The sequence below is a fragment of the Lissotriton vulgaris genome, chromosome 7 (genome assembly GCF_964263255.1).
Source record: "Lissotriton vulgaris chromosome 7, aLisVul1.2, whole genome shotgun sequence".
Classification (NCBI taxonomy): domain Eukaryota; kingdom Metazoa; phylum Chordata; class Amphibia; order Caudata; family Salamandridae; genus Lissotriton; species Lissotriton vulgaris.
The window spans coordinates 176128420-176154658 of NC_141695.1; the positions used below are offsets into that span (position 1 = coordinate 176128420).

At 45.2% G+C, this 26239-nt stretch overlaps 1 protein-coding gene across 2 annotated transcripts in view; it reads right to left on the reverse strand.

The window, feature by feature from the left end:
- Positions 1-498: 498 nt before the first annotated feature.
- Positions 499-26239, reverse strand: part of LOC147701127 (uncharacterized) — a 208286-nt gene continuing 182545 nt past the window's right edge. Inside the window, exon 15 of one of the 2 annotated variants that reach the window (XM_086929894.1) lies at positions 499-6201. In XM_086929894.1, coding sequence (XP_086786020.1) covers positions 6185-6201 — 17 coding nt within the window. In that variant the 3' untranslated portion in view covers positions 499-6184. The remainder of the gene's footprint in view (positions 6202-26239) is intronic. The other variant, XM_086929893.1, reaches the window with a different exon arrangement.

Sequence of the window (26239 nt, forward strand, 5' to 3'; positions counted from 1 at the left end):
GAACCCAACACTAGATGGCAGGAGTATGCCAAGCATGTGTATCTACAGCAGACATGCCTCTTACTAAGGTATTCTCCCTAATCTTGACATTAAGATGGTTCTAGGTCTTAAAAAACGCAGGTGCCTGTGGAAAATGCCAAGGGCACCAAGATGTCCAGTAGAGAGAAACTTTAGCTGGCCCAGAGTAGCGGTCAACATATTACGGTCAAGTGAGCTTCATCTACGTTAGGAGAGTTTTAGCAGATCTTACCAACCCGATTCAGCCTATCAAGGTACATCATCAGGGGAATCTGCTGTTGGTAGTGCAAAAGCATTAGCTGATAACAGTAAAGGGTAAAGTTTCCAGATGCAGTCAGCAGTGTCACATACATGATAGAAGCTAGGTTTCCAATACATCTCCCTCAGGTTAACACATATTTTCAGTTTATCCTTCGGCATCTTCGTTGATTATGGCCAAACACATTAAATATCGTAAACAAGAGAAAGACTTGAACAGGATGGGGTTGTCATTTTTTGTTTATTATTCATTAAACAAAAACAATGCATACAGAACACAACTGACAGAGCTATATATTTGATTAATCAGTAACAGTGCAATTTTAACAGCCATTCTGTATTGTATATTGCAAGTAATAAACTACTAGACATATGAGTCTGCAATGGGTTTAAAATGCAATATTTGCAGACACCAATGTAATTCCATCTTACCTCATTCTCGATTTCTTAGACTAGATATTTTACTTGCCTTCTCCAGTCTTGCAGCTGCACTACAAAAACCCTGGCAGAGCAGTTCTTACTACTCACTATTCTGCAGTTACTACTCAATTTTGTGCGGTCAATCTACTGACAGTTATCCGTCAAAAACTCCCATGCAGAGAAAGACGCTCGTGTCAGTGCAATACTAACGATTTGCTTTAGAAAATAGGATGCTGCATCAAAATCAGAGAATAGATATAACAGCCTGCTAATAACTTTACCACATAAAGTCTGAGTCATATCATCGCAGGCCCACTGGATTAAAATTAATTCAAACTAGGAAAGGAATACAAAATAACATTAAAAAAAATCTCGAAGGCTGCCTTTTCAAAAGGGTGCCAAGCCGGTATTTCCTTTAGATTTGAACAATACACTGCCTCAAAGTTTCTGGCAATACAAGGATAATTATTTTTTTTTTAAACTTGTACGGTATTTGGAAATCTCGTTGTATGGCTCGTGTGCGGTACTGCTGAAGAAGGGACAATAGGGCCGATTCGCAGCATTATAAGAGCCCACATCCAAAAGGAGCATACACAGTCCTTCGATAGTCACACCAAGATATTCGGTGTTCTACAACTTATTTTCAAATGGTGTGCCTTTTTTTATGTAGTGCAACATTGTTTGGGCAAATTTACATAAACTATGGTTAACATAAAATCACATATTGTTCAATTTAAAGTAACTTACTTATACTCCAGCATTTTTCTGCAGTTGCACAATTCTAGACCACACTGACTACCACCCCACTGCCTCGCCCCAAGTACACCAAATAAAAAACTACCTGATTGTAAAAACACTAATTTGGACAAAATCTACAGAACATGAAGATTCATAAAGCAGCACTCACTAGGAAGATATTGCAAGTCTTATCTTCTATATAGTTGATTCCACACCCTACTTCTGAACACAACCCTTCCTGCGAGTTCGCTGTACTACCTATTATCTCACGTATGCATTGAGCGGTGTAAGGATGACCTTTCAGTTCCCTAGGCGAAAGGGAAAACTCTGAAAACAGAATACCCATTGTCCTCAGGGTAATGCAAGAATTTCAGTACACAGAATAGATAACATAAGGAAGACGCCAATCTTTCAAAAATCTAAGCTAACTTGGTATCTGACTAACTTTAGACTGGTTTCAAGTATTCTTTTGCTCTAACACCAAGCTATAACACTGTTGAAGATGGAGTGCATTTATTTTTTCAAAGCAAAATATCTGCTTGTTTTCAATCATTGTGACTCTAATCTTGATAATCAAAAAGATCTTGCTTTATACAATAATATAAGAAATCTCTCTCACCATCGAAAAGATGTGTAGGTGCTTACAGAAGAAAAGAAAGAAAAAAAATCGGCCCAGCCTCTACAGAAGGAATCCGCTTTGGTAAAGAAACAAACCAAGTACAAAGGTAGTATAGACAGGAATGCTGCTTTGAGCACTTTTCTGCTGCACTGGTACAGTGTGGTAAATTGGACGATATGAAACTTTTATTAGTCAGTCAAATCGAAAAATCAGTATACGACCGAACCCAGTGCAACCGTTATCACCAACGTTTTGTGTCAAAAATCGGAAGCGTATGCTGCGTTCCAACTTTTAGAAAACCCACCCATGTCACTATATAGGGTTCAAAAGCAGGCAGAAGAAAGAGCAGCTGCAATCGCAACACGTACATTCAACATCCTGTATGTGGGACAAAATCTAGCATGTGGGCAAGAGTGGGAGAAAAAGCAGCAAAACATCTACAATGTGTGGACAGAATTACCTGCACAAAGTGCAGCCGTGCCCCACCCCTGAAGTGCTACATTAGATCCACTGGACAGCAATCATACAACTGATTAATAATCTTGCAGCCAAAGCCACGAAAACAGTCTTGACAGCCACCATTTATATATGTGCAACAGGCTACAAAGCAGAAAACCACAGCTTGTATCCCATTACACTTAGCGAGATGTGTGTCTCAAATGAAAATAGCATATTTTGTCGTTTAAACACTTTTCATGGGCATTTGAAAACAATTCTGAAGGGAACACCAGTTTAGCTCCACTCCATCAAGCTTTGTTGGTCTGATGCCTCTGAGATGACGGCTGCAAGAAAAGAAACAGCAGAAATGGGAAACAATCCTTGAATTAGTCTACTCTTGCCAAAGATCTATGAGACCATTAGTAAATAGACATTTTGGGAAAGGGATACAAGAACTATCAGTGTTGTCTAGGCACTAAAAGGTGTTTAGACATCCAAGACTTCCTGCAATTAACACTCTTCTCAGGCGCCATAGCCTGCTTACACCAATGGAAACACCACACAGTTCAATGATGTGAAAGTGTCTAAGAATTGCAAACAGAACTGTTCTACAAGAGTTCAACACCAAGCTTTTATACATGCAAGTCGATGCTTATTTTTGTGTGTGCATATTTTTTACATCTTACCCCATCCTCCCTCTCCCACTCTGAAGCTATTGCATAGTCTGGGCGATTACTTTTTCTATGTGCAATTTTTTGTAAGATAGAAAATTGATGAGTTATGTAGGTTTGTCTCTCTTACAAAAAATTGCACATAAAAAAAGTAATTGTCCAGTCTATGCAATAGCTTGACGTAGGAATAAAATAAGTCACAAGCCTGCAAGGGAAGGTGCTTCTTAAGCGACAAATTACTCTACTCGTAACTTCTTGTAATCTATACATTAACTTAGGACACCTTTGCACACAAGCTGCGCGGGTCACTCCCTACTGTATCCATAAGTAGCAAAGCTAAGCTTTATGAAGAGAGGATCCACCATTTCCTTAGGAGGGTTTTCAAATAGACCATACTGCAAATAACCAAGCAGCATAATACCCACTTTGATTGGTCCACTACCTTGATAAAATAAAAGCTACTCACCTGCAGTAGCACCATTACTATTTATCTATAGGTCCCCTTCCACTACCAGCTACTCTCTATCTTTAGTCATTACCAGAAACACAAAGTTAGCCTTTTAAAATGCAGTGAAACCAATGTAATGCACATCAGCCACACCTAATTATAAACGCAGCTCAAAATATTATAAGTCACATGGAATAACCTCTAAGCAGTAAAGTGGCAGGGCAGAATTCGGTACTCAATTTTTCATTTCAGACTATAAACCTGCACCCTTAAGCAAACCGATGAACGTAGGTAGGCTGCACCTTGCTTGCTGATCCTGTTCAACTCTGAGATGAAGGCCAGAATATCAGTCAATAGCTGAATTTAGTTCTCAATTTAATTTTTTTTTGATAATAGTAATGGATTTATCGTACTAACCAAGCTAAAATAACCAGTCTATAGGTGAATCTCTTCTTGCTAATTTATTTGCAAGTGTGACAGGGCAAAAATATACACTGCTTTGACTGCTAAATGCAATAAATAGCAGAGACATTACTAAACAGCAGACCCAGTTAGTCCTAGTAGAGCATGTGATATGAGAGAGGGAATTAAATAAAGGTATGCTTGCTTTCAGCATCTTCTGTCCAGAGTCATTAGGACGTGCTTATATAAAGCCAATTGATCCTTCCTCCTGTGGGGTGCTTTGCATGGCAACATGCACAGACGTACACCAACCTCCTACATCCACGCACAAAGTCAGAATGCCTCAAAAACTGTAATAGAACCCGCTAAAAACCCGCTCCTCACCAGCCAGTGCAAGAGCAGAAGACATAAGATGAGGTTAAAGACCATCCTCTGGCAACATGAGCAGGAATGGGAATCTGTTGGAGCTTAGGCCAACCTCAGCCAGAAAGTATTTTTGCTACCAACAACTCTTCGCTCCAACCAGACATGAGAACTGCATTGGGGTGATAAATCGTGGAGTAAAGAGAAATCAGTTGTTAAACACTACATGCTGGTGAGCCCTTAACCAATATACTGCTACCAGCACAACACCATCTTTATGACTGTAGGTCCTCAATGTTACACAGAGAAGTCAATTATTTAATCAACTAGTATATTCTCGATGAACTACCAGGTGCCAACAGGGTGCAGCAGCAAGGAATCAGAAGAAGGGTTAGAATTTGAGAGTTGACTAACACAACCTAAAAAGACCTTAAGCGTAATCAGGCTGCAGGATGGAGCAAAGAGCACACTAGAGGTAAGAAAGCATGCACTTTACGGAGAAAAATAGAACTCACAAAAGCCTATCCTAAATATCGTTTTCCAGAAGTGGTAGAAAGGATTAAATTAGGAGTGGGGGGTTTCACAGATTTTAAAACGATACTGCACAGTTTCAGGTCCTGCTACAAATTTGCTAAAGTCGGGCAATACTTTGGAAGGTAATCTTTTGTAAAAATAATGCACCCTTTTTTCGTTTCTGCAATTCGCATGCACATTAGATGTCTTCAGACAAAAAATATTCAATCGATAACAAAAAACAAGCTTCTGGAAGAAAGTACCAGATCTGCCTTAATATGGTTTTTCTTTGTATAAATATATACACCAGGACACAAAAATAACAAAGTAGTACTGTTGAGACATGTTCATAGCACAAATGAGGCACTGGCACAGTTTTTCCATTGCTCACAACAGTAACTAATGAGGATACCTCATTAGTCTTCTAACAATTCAAGAAAGACACTGCTTGAGCGTTCACTGGCGTTCCAAGGATGTAACTGGGCTATCAAGGAATGTAGCATGACAGCACCTATCCTTATTTCATAATCCTACTAACCTTCCGTCACTGTGGATGGGATTAGTATCTTATGACAATGGAGGGGAAAACGTATGTTTTACAAAATGAGATCAGTGTTTACAAAGGTGCTCTGTGCATTCCTTCATGTTATAGTGTGCAACGTGTTCCTTTAGCACCGCCCTCCCTACAACTCCTCATGTGCCGACCGAGGTTCAAGCGAACCAGGTTATCAGCGAGTACCTATCCAGATCAGTTTAGTAACAGGCAAGGCATTGCATTTTGGTTGAACACAACACACCAATCCAAGCGAGAAACGATCATCTCTGGTTTAATAAGATCAGTTACAATACAGAATTGATCACAAGGTGTTTGATAAAAATAGAAAGCTATGTTTTCATTACGGCTCTGAAGTGTTGCTTTTCTTCGCCTTCCTCCTCGGAATGAAAGGCACAACAGTCACTTTTGCATACAGGATATTTAGCAACATGAACAGAAGGGGCAGGGTTGCAAATCGGATGGATGGATACCAACTGCTGGAAACATTCTTGGTCTGATCTTTCAAGCAAAGCAAGCAGTGTAGGCTGAGAAGCTGTGCGCAGACACGTAGAAGCCAAGACTTAGGTTCCGAAGGACGACAAAGCTGAGCCTGCGCCGCCGAACAACTCAAGCGGAGGGTCTCCTCAAAACTCAAAACAAAACCATGCAGAATGTAAATCAGTGCTTTTAGAGTGCAGGTGCATGGTGTCGCTGGGCTTTAAAGTTAAACGTGAGCCAGGAGGAGATTCTGAGCCACATCTTCAGGCTACAGCCAACGCTAGGAAGGAAAGGAGAAAAGAATCAAGTCAGGAGGGCGACTTTACTGTGTTCACTTCAAATACTGCAGGCTGCTCTACTGCTCTCACATCACTTTCCTGCAGTTAAATTGTTTTACACAACAGACCACAGGCCAATATAAACAACCACATGACAGAATTGTGCACTCCATTTACGGCAAGAGAACCCCAGGGAGAGCAGAAGGGATTTGCAATGGGCGCACAGAGAAGAGGTTTTAAAGTTTGGGATCCTTGGGCCAATTTTACAGGTCACTTGTTGACCAGGAGTAAACTATGAAGGAATAATACAAGAAAGCATTCCACAACGGCTAATAGTAAACGTCTGGAGAACAGAAAAAAGGAGAGACATTTTAACATAAAATAAGGTGAAAAGGGGAAAGATAATGGAGGACTTCGAAACCAAGCATTCTGACCATCTTTCCCGTGGGCGATGGGAGAGGTTTGAGGTAAGTTATAAATACATCAAGCTGCGGGACTGTTAATATTACATAACAAAAAGTAAAGCTCGCCGATTGCCACCAAAAACAAAATGTAAGAAAAATCGGCCGTCTACACTAAATTACTTTTACGCTCTAAGACAAGAAACTATTAGGAAGGAAATGTACAATCACATAAGACTCCCCAGGACCATAAAGACAGCACTTTAAAGTACACCCAGTATGACCTACAAATCTAACACAAGGCCTCGTTTCCTTACGTGTTTTTCAAGTAATTTAAGAACAAGTAACTACTTACTCTAATGTCCCTTCCAATGTGTAGAAAAATAAGAGTATTCTGTTGCAAAATGGACATTACTGCATGGCTGTAAATGTATTTTGGGTTTGTGAAACCTCTAAACGGGAGCAAAAGCACAAATGTGTCAGCTTGTCACACCAATAAATGGCATGTATGCAACAATGCTTTCAAGAGATTCTCAGATTGTAGTCGAGCTAAACATTGAAGAGAGCTCCCAGCTACAATACAGCAGTAAACCTTTACTGGCCACAAACATTCTACCAAAACAGAGGCCTTCCGAGGGCAGCAATGGGAAATAGGAGATCTCAAACATGGCTTAAGTTCGTAATCCTACTTTTTTTCTCCTACAACAGGAGTCTAATGCAAATATACCAAAAATACAAATCTTTATGCACCTCAGAATATACCTAGCCGGCAAGAAGGAAAATGGGAGGCATGCCTGGGGGAAGTGGGGGTGTAATAGGGGCAGGCAGCAAGTACCACCTGAAAAGGCAATTAACAAACCAATATGTTATATAACAAGGAAGACTAACTTGTCTCAACTCCGAGATTTATAATCACCAAGCAGTGCAGAAATATGGAAAGAGAAGACAAGGCAAGATTGACTTTTGGTAGTCAATGATGACTTGGGTACCTGGTTAGCCAGGTATCTTGTACTGACTTTGTAATATGAATCGAAAAAGTAATACATAAAATGGGCAGATGAGACGTCTTCACCACTGCATAATCTAATAAAATATACCTTTGATTAGGGTCTCCTATAAAAGTCAAAGTTGGGGACCGCCGTAATGTATGGCCCACCCCCTCAATGAGATTGTGAAGACCAAACACTGCTCAGCAGTTCCAGCAGACGCCGGAAAACTGTGATAAGCAGTGGTTCAATAGAAAATGTGGTTTATTACTGAGCATTTCTATAATCTACATTCAAGTGGGTTTGAATAGGTGGGCTAAAACTAGCTTTGTTTAATAAATTGTACACTTGATGGTCATCGTCACACATGCTTATTTTTCTCTGCTATAAACAGACGTTTGAAAAGACAGCTCAGCATCGGCACTGTGCGTATGAAGGACCAACCTTGTGAGCACCTGCACATAAAAAGTGAACCACAAATGGATTCTTGACATTTTTTGATAAGGACACCAGATGCTACCAAAGCAGGCATTCTAATGCAATGCGGCTCACGTGAGAGTAGCAAACATGAATTGTCAATAGCAATACAGTCTGTTCACCATCATAATGTAAAATAATGCATCTCTCCAGACGTCAAATGCCATGCTGTCAGTTTCCATTACTGGCACTCTAGAATAGTTGGTGAATGAATTTAGCGACAAAGTGGCAAGCTAAGAAAATTCTGATTCAGAGGCAGGTTAGTGAAACATCACCAGAAAGAACACAGTACTTACCTTGGTTGACACATTTTCTGGTGAAGACTATCTTACTGCAGATTCCTCACCTTGTGCATTTCCCCAAACGCCAGACTGGGTGTGAAAAATGTCGAAAGCAATTCCTTCACGAGTCGATAGGTGGAGCTGAGCAGCTGTACACCGGATCCTTCCCAGAGCGGGTGTGATGTTGGTGCCACTATATCTGCGCCACCTTCGCACGCCGAGGTCAGTTTCTTTCTGATCTTTGCCTGCGTCGCCATATGTGGAGCCAATAAAAATCTGAAGCACAGTGTGCAGATCTGTAAATTGGGATTAACGAATAGACTACACTAATCCATTCCACAGACGGGGAGAAGGGTGGGAGTCCTGAGGAATTTTCCGTTATAGTCTCGAACACAAAAGTCGTTAATGAAGGTAACTTGTTCTACAGATACAATACCTAACCAGGTGGTGAGTTTGTGGAATGTCTCAGACCAGGTAATCCTGCAGGACAGATATAGTGAAGTTACCTTCCTACCGGACCTGGCTGTCCAGGAAGTAGTGCTTTATAAACATCGAATGAAGCAGCCGGGAAATGTCTAGAAATGGCACACCGCGCACTTGTGCAGTGGTAACAGCTCTTGCGCTGATGGAATGAATACACAATCCTCCTGGGGGTGGCTTCTTGGCTAGCCCATAGGAGATCTTAATGCATTAAAAATCCACTGACAGATGGTTCTCTACTGCACTACTTTGCACTTTTTGACTCCTGGGACACCAACAAAAAGTTGGTCATCCAGACGATGAACCTTAGCACGAACTACATAGAAAGTAGAGAGCCACTTAGGGCCTAGGTGGTGGAGCCATTCTTCCTCCCTGGAGAGATGGAGCATAGAAAGTCAGCAAGCTAATGGATAATCTTATGTGAAAGGGCACGACTACCTTTGGCAGGAATGCAGCTTTTGTCCAGAAAACAAGTATGCCCACAAAGATAAAGTCTGAAATTCGCTCACTTGTCTGGCAAATGTTGTGGCGATTAATGCAGTCTTGATGCTCAGTAAGTAGAGAGGACAATGTGCATCGGTTCAAAGGTAGTTCACATCAGGTAGGTGACAACTAGATTGAGGACCCACTGAGGTATCCAGAAAAGTGTTGATGGTAACATGTGGACTACGCCTTTCTTAAAAGGCATCAGAACAGGTGATTTAAAAAGGGATAGCTGATTTGGCAAAAGTGCGAAGGCTGAAAAATAACCATTAACTGCGGCCACAGCAACGCCTTGATGGGCTAAAGAGAGGCAAAACAAGAGAAAATTAGAGAACTTTGAGTTCAAGGGCTGAATGTTACAGTTTTGGTAGATGCACACCTTGCTGCCAATATTACACCAAATATTTAGGGAGGAGTATCGAAAACCATAAACTGTCACTGTTCGATCTCCATGCATGAAGGTAGAAGTTGTGCGTGACCCAGCCCTGCTGCTGCGACAGGAGATCCTCCTGAAGGGGCAGTTGGATCGGAGGACAAATGCTCATCGTCTGAAGTTCCAGGCACTTTACACTCCTCTGTAGTATCTTAGTATCCTGTCCATGTTAATGTTACACCATTTTCACCACCCACTCAGCCAGGGGAATGTTGCAGTGATGATGCGCTTAGGAATGTTGGGAGCCTGTGAGGAGAAGTCACAGTTGAGTGGGCTGAGCAGCATGCTGGCTGCTCCTGGTGGGGATGATTTACATAACATGTAACCAACTACAATAAAACATCCTGAACTAAATCAACCTGCGTGGACCTCATTACTACATCCCCACCGAGTCCGTAGCCCCTAGGATAACTTGGGCCCAGTCTTTCTTGACCTCTTTCAGTACTCTGGGCAGAAGAGGTAGGAATAAAAAGGCGTGCAGGAGTCTCGAGGTCCAGTTCATCGAGTAAAAAAACCGGGGGCAACTCTAACACGCATACGTTTTGACACTGTGCATTTTCTGCTGTGGCGACTAAATCAAGCAAGGGTTCTCACCCATTTTGGTATATATTCTGCACCACGCAGAGTGCAACTGCCATTCGTGATCCGCTCCGTGTTCTGTGTTCGTCCTCCATGGTGTTTAAAAGATTCTGCCAGGTGGTGGGCGACCTAGGAGAGGCTCTGAGCATTCAGCCATTTCCAGAGTTTTAGAGCCTCCAGGCATAGGAACCATAAAATAGCGCCACCCTGTTTGTTGCAGTATCCCATGGCGCTGTGTTGTCTGTAAGCACGTGTACAGCTGCCATTCCACTTGTGGTCGAACAGCCACCACTGCAGGTCTTTAGAAGTCCACTTCAATACCTGGACAGGACTCCTTGCTGAGCCGACAGACTTCACATTCCACTGCAGAGCCGCATGTGCAACCTGACATGGACTGTTAGCAGGATGCAGTAGGCCAAGAGGTCAGGAGCTTTAGATCTGCTCTCACCGAGAACCAGGTCAAGGGCTGAAACATTGGTATCCTAGCCCAAATGTCCTGGACTCATTGAGGCAGAGGGAAGGCTCGGAAGGGCACAGTATCCAGGATGGCCCGGATGAAGGAGAGCCATTGTGAAGGAGTCAGGTGTGACTTCGGCAAGTAGATGGAGAAACTCAAATAGGTCAACAGGTCAGTCTTTGTCTGGAGGTGGCTTATGACTGCTTAAAACGAGTCCACCTTCAGTAACCAGTGGTTGAGGTATGGAAAGACTGGTAATCCTCCATCTCTGCTGATCGGCTGCGACCACCATCATCACCTTCGTGAACACCTAAGGTGCACTGATCAGGCTATAGGCAAGCAAAGTGCACAGAAAGTGCTTGTGGCCTCCCTGAAACCACATATAGTGTCTGTGGGACTGCAGGGCGTGGATATGGAAATGGGCACGTTGCCGATCCAATGCCCCCATCTAGGCGCCTAGATGCACTCAGACAGATGGACTATTTTACGGTGTCCTAGCCATCAGCGATTGGGTGTTGCAGTGTGCGCCAGGTGTCATTTGGGACAGCTGGCAAATATACAGCACTCTGTCCCATTATGCATGCAAATATCAGCCCAGGAGGCAAATGTGTTGACAGACCTGAGGGAAAAGCGGTCAGGAGGAATCTTGGGAAAACCACTGGAGTTCAGGCAACTAGCAGATGAGTCTACACTAGGATCTACGAGGGTGGGGTGCTGAAGCGTTAAATAGGGATCTAGAAGGGCGGGTTTAGGTAGTCTTGCCACATGTCTATTCACTGGCAGACAAGATCCTGACTTTGCCCAGATGTCCCACAAGAACATCAGTGAGGGCCGCAGACCAAGTGACCAGACACTACAGGATACATCATCATATAGCGACACAGCCCAGTAATAGATCTGTGAGAGATGATGTGTAACCATACTTGGAGGAATAGAACCTAAATGAAAATGATGTTCTATAACTGTCGCTGATGTGTAACAATTGCATATGTGATGATGGAAATGTGATCAGTCTGACGTCCCACATGGGAATCTTAAATGTAAAACCCTAATAAAAAGATTTAAACAAAAAAATAAAATCAGTGAGGGCCGCAGAGAAAGGCAACAATGGTTCTTGGTTGGTTTGTTCTGGGTTAAGGACCTCAGTGAGAACATTAGTTTTCACATTAGTTGTGGGAAGGGTGAGGTCTAATACCACTGCCATCCTCCTGATTATTGTCATAAAAGAAGCAAGAGTCATCAGTTGCCATGGCTGGGTTTGGGAAGAAAAGGGCAGGCCACTGGCCTCCTGAAGGTCATCAAAACAGGCCCCATCACCAAAAGGGTCATCATAGGTATTGTCAGTTGCCTCATCATTATGGAGGGGAGAATACATTTATGGGTTTGGCATTGGGCATATTGTTGTGGCTTCTGGTGTGGGGGGAGGGCGATGGGATTGAAAGTCAGACACACCTATCTGATCAAATTTCAGCACAGGCGTTGAGTTGTATTTGCAGCATCGGCCGCAGGGCCAAGGGAGTGTTGGATGTTACACCGGATCTTGGGTCGGCGACGGCGCGTGCCAGAAGAACAGGCCGAACTCAGATCAAGGCCAAGTGGCACAATCAGCATCAAGGATGGGTCCGCCAGTGGTAACCCAACTGGAGGCCACCTCAGATTTTTGGGGCCCGAAGACAGACCAAATGGACATGCTGGAGCACTGTCATCTCTTGGAGCTGTTGCGGCATGCAGACAGCCCGGGAAAGTCAGGGTGCATTGGGATCAGTTTCGAAGTAAGAGAACGACTCCTCGGGCTGAGAGTGCCCGGGGAGTTCCACAACTCCAAATGGTGAGTGGTGGGACAATGGACATCCATGTTTGGATCTTAGTTTTTTTAATACTATTTTGACCTACTGAAGCCCCGTGACTTCGATGATGACCGGTCAGAGGAGCAACTGCACAAACGCCCCCTCAACTTCATCCAGGACTGCTTCTGCGATCTTTTACAAAGTACTGCAAGGGAGAGTTTTGTATCGGGGTCGCAGATACCCATGTGATTAATTTTCGACAACCCTCACATGACCCAGAGTCATATCTGGATCCAAGACACCAAAGGAGCTCAAGGTCTCAGTCAGAAGGTGTGCAAAGAAAGTAACAGACATCAGCATGCAAATGTGGCGCAGATAGAGTGGGCCTGATGTCACATCTATGATGGGAAGAATCAGGTTCAGTCACACTCGTCACCTACCGACGGGAAAGGGAATAGAAATTGAAAGTTTCCGGTTTCAGTGGGACACATGGATAAATTAACAAGGTGATGAACCTGGGGTTAGAAATCTTATCAGGACAATGCCTACTTACTCTTTATGACTGCTAGATGTGCACCGAGGAGCTGCAGCTATATTTGCCTCATAGGATAAGAGACTCCCATTAAGCATCAAAGCATTTCGAGCAGCTCCTTTCCAGATAAGGACTAATTAACAATGTAGCAACTTTGGTGGTTTGTGCCACAGATCAACCTGCAACTCAATATGCAACACCACATGCCAGCTTTGCACTGTCCTCGGCTTCTTTTCTCTACATCTAATAGGATGGAATGAACTAGACAATTTGTGTAGACGGGATAGTTGGCAAGCAGGAGAATAGGGTTGAACTGATTGCAGACGTAAAATAGGTTATGGGGGATGTTTGTGTAGTGGCTTTAAAGGAAGCTGAATTGTCTGCTCCCATCTGTTTGGAGGCTCCTCTGTAGAAGGAGCGACTAAAGGAGCCTCGTGTTTGTGGGGACTGTAAAGCTCCCATGAATTTGGCAGTCTCCGTATCTTTCTTCATTTTTCCCAGTGCAGTGTCCACAGCCGGGCCAAATAACTGTTGTTGGTTGAACGTCTGGTTAAGGATAGTGGTTTGAACCTCCTTCTTGAAACCTGAGATGCGGAGCCAGGCATGACGCCTAAGGAGCACACTGGTATTAATGGATCTAGAGGCAGTGTCTGCTGCATCAAGTGCACATTTTATTGACGCATTTGAAATTAGTTTACCCTCTTAAATAAGATCATTTGCTTGTGTTTTATATTGGTCAAGCAAATGTAGTAGGGTTTCCAACTGGTCGCAGTGGGCCCGATCATATCTTGCGAGCAGTGCTTGAGTGTTAGCTATGCGCCAGTTGTTAGCTGCTTGGGCAGCTATACTTTTACCAGAAGCGTCTAACAACTTGGACTCTTTATCAGGTGGTGGCGCTTCTCCTGAGGTTTGGGAGGTAGTGCGCTTCCTAGCGTTAGAAACTACCAGAGAATCTAAAGGCAGTTGTCCCTTAATGTAGGCAGGATCTGCGGGGGCAGGCCTATACTTTATTCTAGGGTTTAGAATCCTGGCACGTACTGGATCTTTAAACACTTCAGGGGCATGCTTAATGACTCTTAATCATTTTCAATATTTGCACTGACTTTTGGGACTGCTCAAAGGTATCTAAGAAAGTCCTCTTCTGCCTCAGCTGAGTGCATTGTGACACCATGATAGCTGGCAGCCCTATTAATTAACTGTCCAAAACCAATATGGTCATCTGGAGGAGATGGTTTTGAGGGGTATGTGTGCGGAATTGTGACGTCTGGTATGTCTTGTGGGATAGGGTACTCCCAATAAGGTGGGTCAGTTGACGTGAAAGGGTCATCAGGGTCACCCACTACCCTTATGTCGTCGTCGTCATCATCATCCTCATCATGATGTGGAGATGTAGGAGGTGGAGAAAAATGAGGTGGGAAAGTGTCAATTGGAGGTGTAATAGGTTTAGGTAGAGAAAGTGGGTTAGAAGGAAGTATAGGAGAAGAAGGGGTCATAGGCGATGTGGCAGAGTCCTTCTTCTTTACAGGCACTGGAGGAACATGTGCTGTGTCTAACTTCCTCTTCCTATATGGTCCAGTAGTGACATGTCCTGTCTCTGGATCAATATAAATCTTTTTCTGTTTTGGGTCGACTGGATTCGGATGAAAAAGTTCCTCTTCCTCAGAAACCGCTCTTAGCACCGTTTTTTTCAGTTTGGAGCGGGGTTGGTGTTTGTCTTTGTATTTAGCCGTAGGAGGCGTGATAGTGTCCTTTGGCGTAGCTTTTGGCTCCGAGGATTTTGGTTTTGGAGTTAAAGCTGGTTTCTTCGGTATGGAAACATTAAAAGCATGTTAGTCTACGGGCTTTGAATTTTCAGGCCCGTTTGTCTTTTGAAGGGACGGCTTCGGAACAGATTTCGGAGCCGGGACTTCTTTCATTTTAGGTGCCAAAGGTGCTGGTGGGATCGGTACATGCTGTCGGCTCGGTCCCGAGCTACCGGAAGGCTTTTCGATCTGCCTCAGAGCCGGGCTCGAAGGCAGGGCTTCTGAAGTGTGTTTTCAGTCACGACTGGGCCCAGCAGGCGGAGTCTTGACCTTTGCCTTTGATTTAGGTGGTGGGGTTGGGGTAGGGGTAGGGGCAGTAGTAATCACTCTTTGACCTGGAGTGATGGGGACATCTGAGTCATCTGCCTCTGACACGATTTTGAGATCTTCGGAATCTTCTTCTGGGACATCTGGGCCTTTGTCGAAGATGTCCACTGGTTCCGGAGCGGATTTCTTTATGATGTGTCTTCGGGCCCTTCGATCTCGAATGGTCGTCTTCGATCAAAAGGACGCGCAGGCTGGACAGCTGGACTCGTCGTGTTCAGGTGATAGGCACAAGTTGCAGACCTTGTGCGGAAATTTTGCTCCACACTGGGGGCATTTCTTGAATGGCGTCCTTTCCATGAGTTGTAGGCGTCATGGCGTGGGTAGGCCCAACGGCCCGAGTCGATGACCAGAATCGAGCCGATGAAGTCGCGGCGAAGGTCGAGATGTTTGGAAGTTGACCCGAAGAGTTAAGGAACTTTTTTCGCGTCGAACCGAAGCGGAAAAGTTACATCCAAACCCAATGACGGAAAAAAAAACAATCTAAGGATGAGTCAGTGCCCATGCGCACTATTGTCCAAGGGAGGAGTCACCAATCTCGTGACTACAAAGACTTCTTCCAAGACAACAACAACCTGCAAGCATCTGAGCCCAACACCAGATGGCGATCTAATGCTAAGTGTGAGATCTGCAGCTCATATGCCTCGAACAAAGTTTAATATGCCTGAACTCAGAATGTTAAAATGCATCTTTCAGTGAGGGTGACTTGTATATTCTGTGTTTGTAAGTACCACTTTTGGAAAGTAGGTATTTTCTTGGCTAACTATCCAGTGTGCCTGATAGGGTTGTGTATTGCATGTGGATGACAGGGGCTGGAGATGGGCAGTGGCTCCAGAAGTTTGATGAGTCAGGGCTGGGCTGAATAGTCCTGGGCTGCATTTAGAGTACGGGGAGATTTCCTTTTCACCTGAATAGGCATGGTCTGCCTTCAACAATGCTGTCTCAGTCTCCTGCCAGATAGCTGCACCAGTGAGGACAGAACTGGTTTTGGCTGTGCATAAAAAGTGGGGCCCAGACCGTAGACTTTTGGATCACTTCTTGGAAATCAAGAGGAACCTTTACCAAGGAAAAGAGCCAGAGAAGCGGAGGAGGAATACTGCCCCTGTGCTGTTTGCTGTCTGGGGTTGGCCTGCAGTGGCTGCTTGCTGCCAAGGAAAGGAAACAAAGGACTTTGCTGTTTGGTTTGTCACCTGCTTGATGAAAAGATTTCCAAGGGCTTAAAACTGAACTTGCCTCCTGTTCTGAAATCTCTGGAACACAAAGACTTCACCCATTACGTCTCTCTGCATCTGGAGCTACTGTTTCTGCTGCCACAGAAGGAAACTGCAACACAGACGCCGGTGAGCGACGCTGTAACCTGGACTGAAGCTGTGAGCGCCACTCGTAACGAGCGCAACGCATCACCCGACTTGCAGCGTAGGCCCGATGCCTGCTTCAACATGCCACATCCACCCTGAAGCAGATATTGCGGCCGATGCCTACAATAAAGCAGAGAACGCCGCTTGTAACGTCCCGAGCCGTATCGTAGCCCCGATGCTACATCAACGCGGAGCAGATTCTCGACGTGGGTGACTCCCGAATGCATCGACGTTGCACCGTCGTAAGGAACAGATGCCTCACAGCCTTCGTGACGTCACCTCCCCGACACAGTAAGGAACAGACGCCTCACCTCTCCTGCGCCACAGTAAGGAACATAGGCTTCACCTACCATGGGGTCGTAAGGAACCTACACCGCTCAGCGCCAACGAAGCATCACGTCTCAGACGCCGTGCTGAGTCTTTGCTTTCATCCTTTCCAAGGTACTGTTCTTTGTGGGCCCAACCTTGCGCACTTCACGGTCAGCGAAGTTCTTTGGGATTTTCGTCTAACATGATATTGTTATAACTCCATGTGGAGTCATTTGTTGCTACAAGCTTTATTTGAGTGAATAGCCTATTTTAAGGGTATCTTCATAACTGCATTGTGGATTTTTTTTTCGTTTGGTCTTGTTTGGTTTAGATAAAGAGGACTTATTTTTCTAAAATGGTGTGGTGTCCATTTGTAGTGTTTTCACTGCATTACTGTATGTGCTCACAAATGCTTTACACACTGCCTCCGAGATAAGCCTGATTGCTTGTGCCAAGCTACCAAGGGGGTGAGCAGGGCTTATTTTAGAAGTGTATCCCCCTTACCCGGACTAGAAGCAAGGGTCCCTATTTGGACTAAGGTACCTACCTCTGCAAACTAGAGACCCCCATTTCTAACAGACTTAATATCTATGAGGCAGGGTGCATAATATTTCAAAGTAAGACTTGCAAAAATGTAATGTTGAGCATATTCTTACAATGAAAAGGCACCTGAAGCTTTTTTTCATTGTAGGAGGGCTAATTGTTCAGTAGGAAAGCATTGGGATACAATATTACATTTAATATTATCTTCAAGTAGGCAACACCTACACATTTCATTTCTGGAGTACCTGAAATATTGCTTACGAGCCCATTTTACTGGTGAATTTAGATTTGCAATAAATATTTTGTAAAAAAGGACTGTTTAAAAAGTTATCTTTTACCTGCTTAAGGCTCTGGAGGCGCATTTGTATGAACTTTAACTCTCACCTGGCAGATAAACAGGCCCCTTGATGAGGTGTGAACTTGCTCAAGAGCTGACACACAGGCTTGGGCGTAGGGAGGTGTACTGTTCCTCTGGAAGGATGCCCAACTAAATGAGCTTTAAAAAGGGCTACCCTGTCACAGACAAATGCTAGCTGACACCTAGACGGGGCCATTCTTTTGTCAACCTTGTCAGGCAGGCTCCAATTCCAGTGTGTGTGTGGGGGGGAAGGGGGGTTGGGGGCTACCCCAGAACTTGCAAAGACTGACCACAAAGGAGGCTCTTGGATTTAGACTTAGAGGGGCTGTTTGCAGTAGGGCACACAGGAAGTGCTGTAAAAGTTTGTAGGGCTTCTACTGGGAATGTTTACACTATTGATTAAGGAGTGGCCAACAGTCACTCCCGACCACAAGCTGGTGCCAATTATAAATAAATGAGGCACCGTCAATATTCACCACAGAACACTTGGACTTTTGGAAGAATAAAAGGGGACTGGAACGGCTGTCTGTGATCTAAGAAAAACCTAGAAGACTGAGCTTGTTTTCCGTTTTGTACCTTTGAGTCTCCAAGTGAACCCCTGAGGACCTTGGGGGCTTTATAAGAATCCCTTTGAGGTGGATTGGGACTTACATCAGAAGGTAAAACCTTTCATTAGGATGAACCTGGTTAGTGTATCCGACCAGCGCTCTATCAAGGGCCAGCATCAAATTACACCAAGGTCCTATTCTACTGCAACCACTGTCATTAACACTGTGCTTCTCAACACATTTTCTACTTAAAACGTTAAAAAATCATATCTCCAGTTCCCCATATTGGATTTTTTCCATTCTGGAGTAATTTTTAAATTACATTTTGTTGAAATTTCTCTACTTCGTTTTGTATTTTTTTTATTGTTTTGCATTTAGATTGTATTACTATTTTGGTATTGCATAAATACTTTACAAATTGCCTCTAAGATGAGTGTCTGTGATGCATCAGGGGTTTGAGCAAAAGCTTGTTAAATTACTTTAGTGATTCACTCTGACAAGGCTAGTTATTATTACTGGAGGTGGACTCCCCTGTAAGTCCCAAGTAAATAGTACCCTAGGTCCTAGGTGCTGAAGAGGGTCCACTGGAACCCATTACTGGGACCATGCCACTGCCCTTGCAGCTTACATGGCCCTGTGAGGAGGGAAACAACAACATTGATATGGCACCCTGCCTGGGTGCCATGCCAGCAGCACTGCCTGGAGCCATAGTTAAGTCACCCCTCTAGCAGGCCTCACAGCCCTAAGGCAGGGTGCACTATACATCAGGTGAGGACATATCTGTGAGAAAGTGGCTCTATATATATATATACTGGACCAAAGTAAGGTACAGGGTGTATAGAGGCCACCAACCCCAGAGGTATAACAGAGGTTACAGTCAGGGCTGACCTTATTCTCAAAAGTGGTAGCTTGGTCGAGCAGTAAGGCAGTACCAGAGGACAGTGTAAAGCATTTGTTGTACACACTCAGTCAGCAAAAGGTTTCACACACTCAAAGACTGAACTCCAGGCCAATTGTTTTTATATCCAAAGATATAGTTGTGGTATTTTTAGAACCAACAGGTATCAAAATATACTTTTCTCAATTAGGAGTGTTCTCAGGTAATTACTTTGAAGAAGGGAAATTACTTTGTAAACACAACAGGTACAAGGGTTGCAGTAGGCAACACAATTCTGAACACAATCTAGCATTGAGCTCAATGGGGTTTTCTACAAAAATGCAGTTAATTACTTTGTAGATTACTTTTGTAATTCAAGGACTGGATCCTAGATTCAGTCCTGGGGTGTAAGCTGAAAACAGTTTGGTAAAAACGTTTTGGTTATTAAAATGCTTTTTAAGGAATATAAAGGTATTTTAAAAGTTCACACTTAGAAACTTTTCAGAGAAAATCTAGCAACGTTACAAAATGGGAGAAAATTCAGGTTACAGGTAAAGTATGTTCTCGTTACTTTTGTAATCCAGTACTGGGCTCCTAGGTCCAGCACTGGGATCTCTACTTAAGTCAGGTGAATAATTACGTTCCAGTAGTTGGTACGATTTTTAAGGAATATTTCAAGTTTTCAAAAGTAGACAGAAGACATTTCATAGAAAAGCAGTCAATGGATTCCTATGGAGAATATTCAGGTTACTAGTAAACCCCGGTTAGGATTACTTTGGCGGTTCAGTACTGAGCTACAAGGTACAGTACTGGCTTCTCTCCTGATCACAGGCGAGTACTTCGAAATTCGGTATTCGGCTGATTTTATAGAAATATTTTAGAGTTTCAAAACTTCACACTTAGAAGATCTTTCGAGTCAAACCAGTCAATGTTATCCTATGGCAGGAAAGGGAGTTATCGGCTTCCAGGTGAGTACTCGACCAGTGAAGTTAAGGTTCTAGGTATAGACTCAGGGGTCCCCCAGGGTCAGGTAGGTATAATTGGTATACCCTCAGCGGCACAGGGGCAGCCGGGTGCAGAGGTAGTTAGGCTCAATGTTATCCAATGAGAAGCAGGGGGCCTTCAGTTGGTGCCTGCTGGCTAGCGGGCCACGCAGCTGTGGGAGCTGATCTCCTGGTCACTTGCTCAGGGCAAATGGGGAAGCAGGATAGGACACAGGGTGCACGGCCAGGGGTACTCGGGCTGCTGGGTGTAGGGCGCTTTTGAGGCGTTGGGCACTCACTGTTATTCAATGGGAAAGGTAACAAGCATTTGCAATGCAATAGGTCTCGCATTAGGAAAGTTTGAGCTATTGGTCTTGTAAATGACAATTTTTTTATTTATGTGTCGATTTTAAAAATAGCTAAATTAATAGTTTTGTCATTTACAATGCCAATAGTTATAACTTTTGCAAATGTGACACCTATAGCATTTGTAATGCAACATGTTTTGTATTTACGTGACTTAGATGTATTGATATTACAAATAACAATGGCTTTTAATTTTTTTAAATAATTAATACTGAAATAAAAGTGATTGTAATTTATAATGGCAATAGCTTAAACTTTTGTAAATAACTTTTGTGAAGATTATGTTCTTGGATTTTCATCACAATAAAATACACTGAACAGAAGTGAAATATTAACATCTTTTTGTGACATTTGTAATAAAGCTTGAAACATTGCGAGAACATATTTGAACCAGTTGTTGAATGGTTGCACAGATTGATGCTGTGATGGCGTGGAGTGATGGTGTGGTGGCGACGAGTGATGGTGTGGCGGCGACGAGTGATGCTGTGGTGGTGTAGAGTGATGCTGTGGTGGTGTAGAGTGATGCTGTGGTGGTGTAGAGTGATGCTGTGGTGGTGTAGAGTGATGCTGTGGTGGTGTAGAGTGATGCTGTGGTGGTGTAGAGTGATGCTGTGGTGGTGTAGAGTGATGCTGTGGTGGTGTAGAGTGATGCTGTGGTGGTGTAGAGTGATGCTGTGGTGGTGTAGAGTGATGCTGTGGTGGTGTAGAGTGATGCTGTGGTGGTGTAGAGTGATGCTGTGGTGGTGTAGAGTGATGCTGTGGTGGTGTAGAGTGATGCTGTGGTGGTGTAGAGTGATGCTGTGGTGGTGTAGAGTGATGCTGTGGTGGTGTAGAGTGATGCTGTGGTGGTGTAGAGTGATGCTGTGGTGGTGCTGAGTGATGCTGTGGTGGTGCTGAGTGGTGCTGAGTGATGCTGTGGTGGTGGTGCTGAGTGATGCTGTGGTGGTGGTGCTGAGTGATGCTGTGGTGGTGGTGCTGAGTGATGCTGTGGTGGTGCTGAGTGATGCTGTGGTGGTGCTGAGTGATGCTGTGGTGGTGCTGAGTGATGCTGTGGTGGTGCTGAGTGATGCTGTGGTGGTGCTGAGTGATGCTGTGGTGGTGCTGAGTGATGCTGTGGTGGTGCTGAGTGATGCTGTGGTGGTGCTGAGTGATGCTGTGGTGGTGCTGAGTGATGCTGTGGTGGTGCTGAGTGATGCTGTGGTGGTGCTGAGTGATGATGTGGTGATGCTGAGTGGTGCTGTGGTGGTGCCAAGTGGTGCTGTGGTGGTGCCAAGTGGTGCTGTGGTGGTGCCAAGTGGTGCTGTGGTGGTGCGTGGTGGTGCTGGGGTGGCACTGAGTGAAGCTGTGGCGGTGCTGAGTGATGCTGTGGTGGTGCTGAGTGATGCTGTGGTGGTGCTGAGTGATGCTGTGGTGGTGCTGAGTGATGCTGTGGTGGTGCTGAGTGATGCTGTGGTGGTGCTGAGTGATGCTGTGGTGGTGCTGAGTGATGCTGTGGTGGTGCTGAGTGATGCTGTGGTGGTGCTGAGTGATGCTGTGGTGGTGCTGTGGTGATGCGGACGTCTGGTGGTGTGGCGGTGTTTGTGCCCGGTGAAAGCGTGCACTGATGGCTGGTGGTGTCAGTGCCTGGTGAAAGTGTGCAGTGACGGCCGGTGGTGTGTATGCCTGGTGAAAGCGTGCACTGATGGCTGGAGGTGTGTGTGTGTGCCTGTTGAAAGCGTGCACTGACGGCTGGTGATGTGTGTGTGTCTGGAAGTGTGCACTGAAGGCTGGTGGTGTGTGTGCCTGGTGAAAGTGTGCATTGACGGCTGGTGTTGTGTGTGCCCGTTGAAAGCGTGCACTGACAGCTGGTCGTGTGTGTGCCTGGTGGCAAAGCGTGCAGTGACGGCCAGTGGTGTGTGTGTGTCTGGAAACTTGCACTGACGTCTGGTGGTGTGTGTGTGGTGGAAGCTTGCACTGACGGCTGGTGGCGTTTGTGCCCGGTAAAAGCGTGCACTGACGGCTGGTGGTGTGTGTGCCTGGTGGAAGTGTGCATTGCCAGCTGGTGGTATGTGTGCCTGGTGGAAGCGTGCACTGACGGCTGGTGGTAATAAATGTACCTGTGGGTTTATTGTTATGTGTTGTAATGTTATATTTGGCTGCTTATTTGGTTTAACACAACAGGCACCAAAGTAAGTGTGCATGTTTATCAGTTAAATGCCGAAATATAAAATTTTACACCTTCATTAATTCACAAAACACATAATAGATATGGATAAATACCAGTAAGATGGCCAGAAAATAAATATGGATAAATAAATTGGGAAATTATTTTAAAAAAATGCAATAAAACCCAGAGCCCTGTTTATAGCATGCAAGAAAAAAAATGCAGCAGATGTGCTAGAAGTTGGGGCAACTTTGATTCCCATGCAGGAATCAAAAGCACAAGTACCAAGGGCCTCGTTCTGGAATGTGAATATGGCTAATTACAGTGCGCTGCACCTCCAGTACTCCTGCATGCAGGCCCTGGCTACAACCCGGAAAGTGCAGGTTCATAGTCTGGTGCCATCTCTGCGTGGGTGCAGCTCAGTACTTGCTGCCACCAGGGACCACGCTCACAGAATCTAGTAAGGGCTCTGGGCAGCTGGGTTATGCGTGTGTCCCAGGCCAGCTGTGGCCCGCAGTCGTGACTTCTTCATGCAGAGGCGTTTGCGTGGCACATTACCGGCCAGCCAGACAGGTTGGTGACTCGTGAATGTGGACTGTAACATTTGTAAAGAAGTTCACAATATTTGATCAAATGCCAAAACCACGGTTAAAACCCAGCTATTGAGGTTCAATTGTGAGCAACCTTGCCAGCAGAGCGCATCCCTCCCTGCCCTGCAGTTTATGAAGCACCCAAGAACTGGAAAGCTTTAGTAGAAGTTTCAATTTCGCTTTTGTTTTATTTCCCCGGCTAGTAAAAATAATTGCGATTGTACTTCTTATCTAATAACAAATCTGGAGACCAGTATGCCGGCGTGTAAGTGACGCTATGCCAAACGCACCGATAGCTACTTATACTTTAGTGCCTTCATTTTATTCTGGCAGTTCTAGGTGTTACGGAAAAGAGAAGTACCATGTTTTATAGCTCAGTTTGAGTCATTTGAAGACATCAATAGTCCTGAAGATTACTTTTGCATTTTGCACTGTGGCACGGCGAGGAGGGATGCTGAGAAGTGGTGACCTAACAAATTAACACAGAGAGGGGAGGCAAGCGGAGTCTTAAAGCAGGCGCCTGCTCCGGCCCAGAGTCTTCGGCATGTAATCACACACAAGCATTCGCGCACAGCTCACTGAGAAGATCAAAGCGGCTGAAAGAGGAGAAAGGAGGGGTGAATGCAAGCCGAGGTGACAATAAGGACCGCAAGACTCTCGGTGGAGGGGGAGGGGCAAGCAAGACAGAGGCAGAGCGAGCCAGCGATGCGGAGGAAGAGATCATAAACTAGGCATATCACAGAACTGCATTAAGTAGTACTTATATAAAGTTTTATTTTTGTAAAACTGGCAGTCTGAACTCACATATGTTGAAGTGCTTTCATGCACTATGTGAACTGGCATCAATACATGGTCCAGAAAAAGCAAACAACTGCAATGCTGGCTATGGAATCACACATGCAGGGGAGAACTAACATCACAGAGGTAATTCAAAGACTGTTAACGGGGGCTTTATGTGCCACTCGCCCAAAGCCTGACACTCTGGCCGTTGAAATGTCTGCATGGAGTATATATTGAGATACCAACGGGATTAAATGTTGAAATACAATACCAGTGGCCGGCATGTGGGTGCTGTTTATTTCAGCAACAAATACCAGTAATGTGGCTGTTTTACACAAATAACTTCCGAGCACCTACAATCACATAGAGGTAAAAATATGGCTGTACAGCCCCTAGAGTCTTTTAGACCGTAAGAATGCGCCATTGATTATCCCTGACAAAAGAACCAGAATTTCCCAATTTTGCTTGGTCCGCCGACCCAGTGTGTTTAAAATGAAGCGTTTTTCAGCCATTCTGTTACAACTCCTTTAGAAAATCCCTAAACCCCTGTAAAGAATATGTAGCTGACACCAACATTAGTGGCCTGTGGTACATTATTGACTAAATATGAGCTCAGAAAGAACGTCCCTTATTATGTAGTGTGCCACAAGAGTGAAAGGACCCCGCAAGTAATTGTCCATGGGTTCTGAAGAAAGCCCGCCCCCGTTCAAATTGTTAGTCCCCCACTAAAGTTTATGTCCAATTGTGCCCCTGACAGCAGATGCAGTGTTTTAAACTCTTGTTATGCGAGAGTTGTGGATGGAGGCCTGCGTGCACAATTGTGTTCACACAAAAAATCAAGGATGACAGACATTGCAGAGCTCTGGGGCCTTGTAATTAACTCCCAACCCGGAAGGCGTCTATCTGTACAGTATGATTCCTGGCCACGAGTGAAGAATAACCCACGCATGCCACACCTTCTGGAAGGGACACCATTACCACAGAACGTGGACAGCATGGAAAAGTATCTACAGTTGCACAGTAATTAGTGTGAGCAGAGGGAGAACATGAAGAAATTATGCTATACAGAGCACTGCGATGAGGACAGGTGGGGAGGCAAGTGGAATGCAGAGGGGTGCGGGTGGGGTGAGAGGGCAGGGAAGGTCAGGGAGTGCAGCCCTAGTGAGCCGGAGACAGCAGGGTGAGAGGAAGAGGGGAGTAGGTGTTTTTAGCAAGATGGACAAAGCGGGAAAGTGGAGAGCTGTGAATGCAACAAGCTGCCGTGAAGTGCAGGCGGGGGGCGGGGGGCACAGCCTTTGAAGAGCCAGAGTCAGTGAAGTGAATAATTAGGGGAGGAGAACTGGCAGGCTGATAGGCAGAAGGCTCAGGCAAGCTCGTGCACGAGGCGTGCACTTCCCAAAATCCGCTGGAGAGCCCTTGGCCTTAAGTATGGTTTGGCTGCATTAGGGCTCTTTTCCTATTCCTGCGGAATAGGAAAGGGGCGAGCCCTAAAAGGGAACAAAGGCTGCAGACTTGGGGGACAGTGATTCTTCAGGTGCGACCACCACTTCGAGAGGTAAGTTGGGATCTTGAAGATGAGCTAGGTACCCCAAAGGAAGGCACAGGGCGCCGGGTGCAGGGGTGTCTTTGGGCATCGGGAAATCTTACCCTCGGCTGGTCCCGGTTGGAGAGGTCCTTGGTTCTGAGGCTGCAGGCGTCGTCTGGTTCACCGAGGAGGGTCTTTGGGCACTTGACTTCGGGTCCCAGTCACCGGGGGGACGTCCTCGTGGTCTTGGTTCACTCGGGCCGGACTCGGCGGGTGCGGAGTGAGATGGTCTGGTGTTTCTGGGCTGGCACCCAGAGTATGGTTGTTGAGCAGAGCCTCTGCTTATGGGAGTCCCAGTCTTCAAGAGGGTCCAGGCAGGCAGGTCCTCCGGGGGTCCCAAGGTTGCTGTCTGCAGGAGTCACCGGGATTAAGCAGGAGCAGGTTCCAGGATCGACAGGCCAGTAGGGCTGAGGCCAAGTCGGCTGGGGCCAAGTCAGTTGGGGAAGTCCTGTTAGCAGCTGCACGGCGGGTCTCCTTCTACTTGATCTTCTTTCTTCTTTTCTTATCGGGATCCGAGGAAGGAAGGTTCAGGGAGCCCCTAAATACTGAGTTTAGGGGTGTTACAGGTAGGGTCCTGG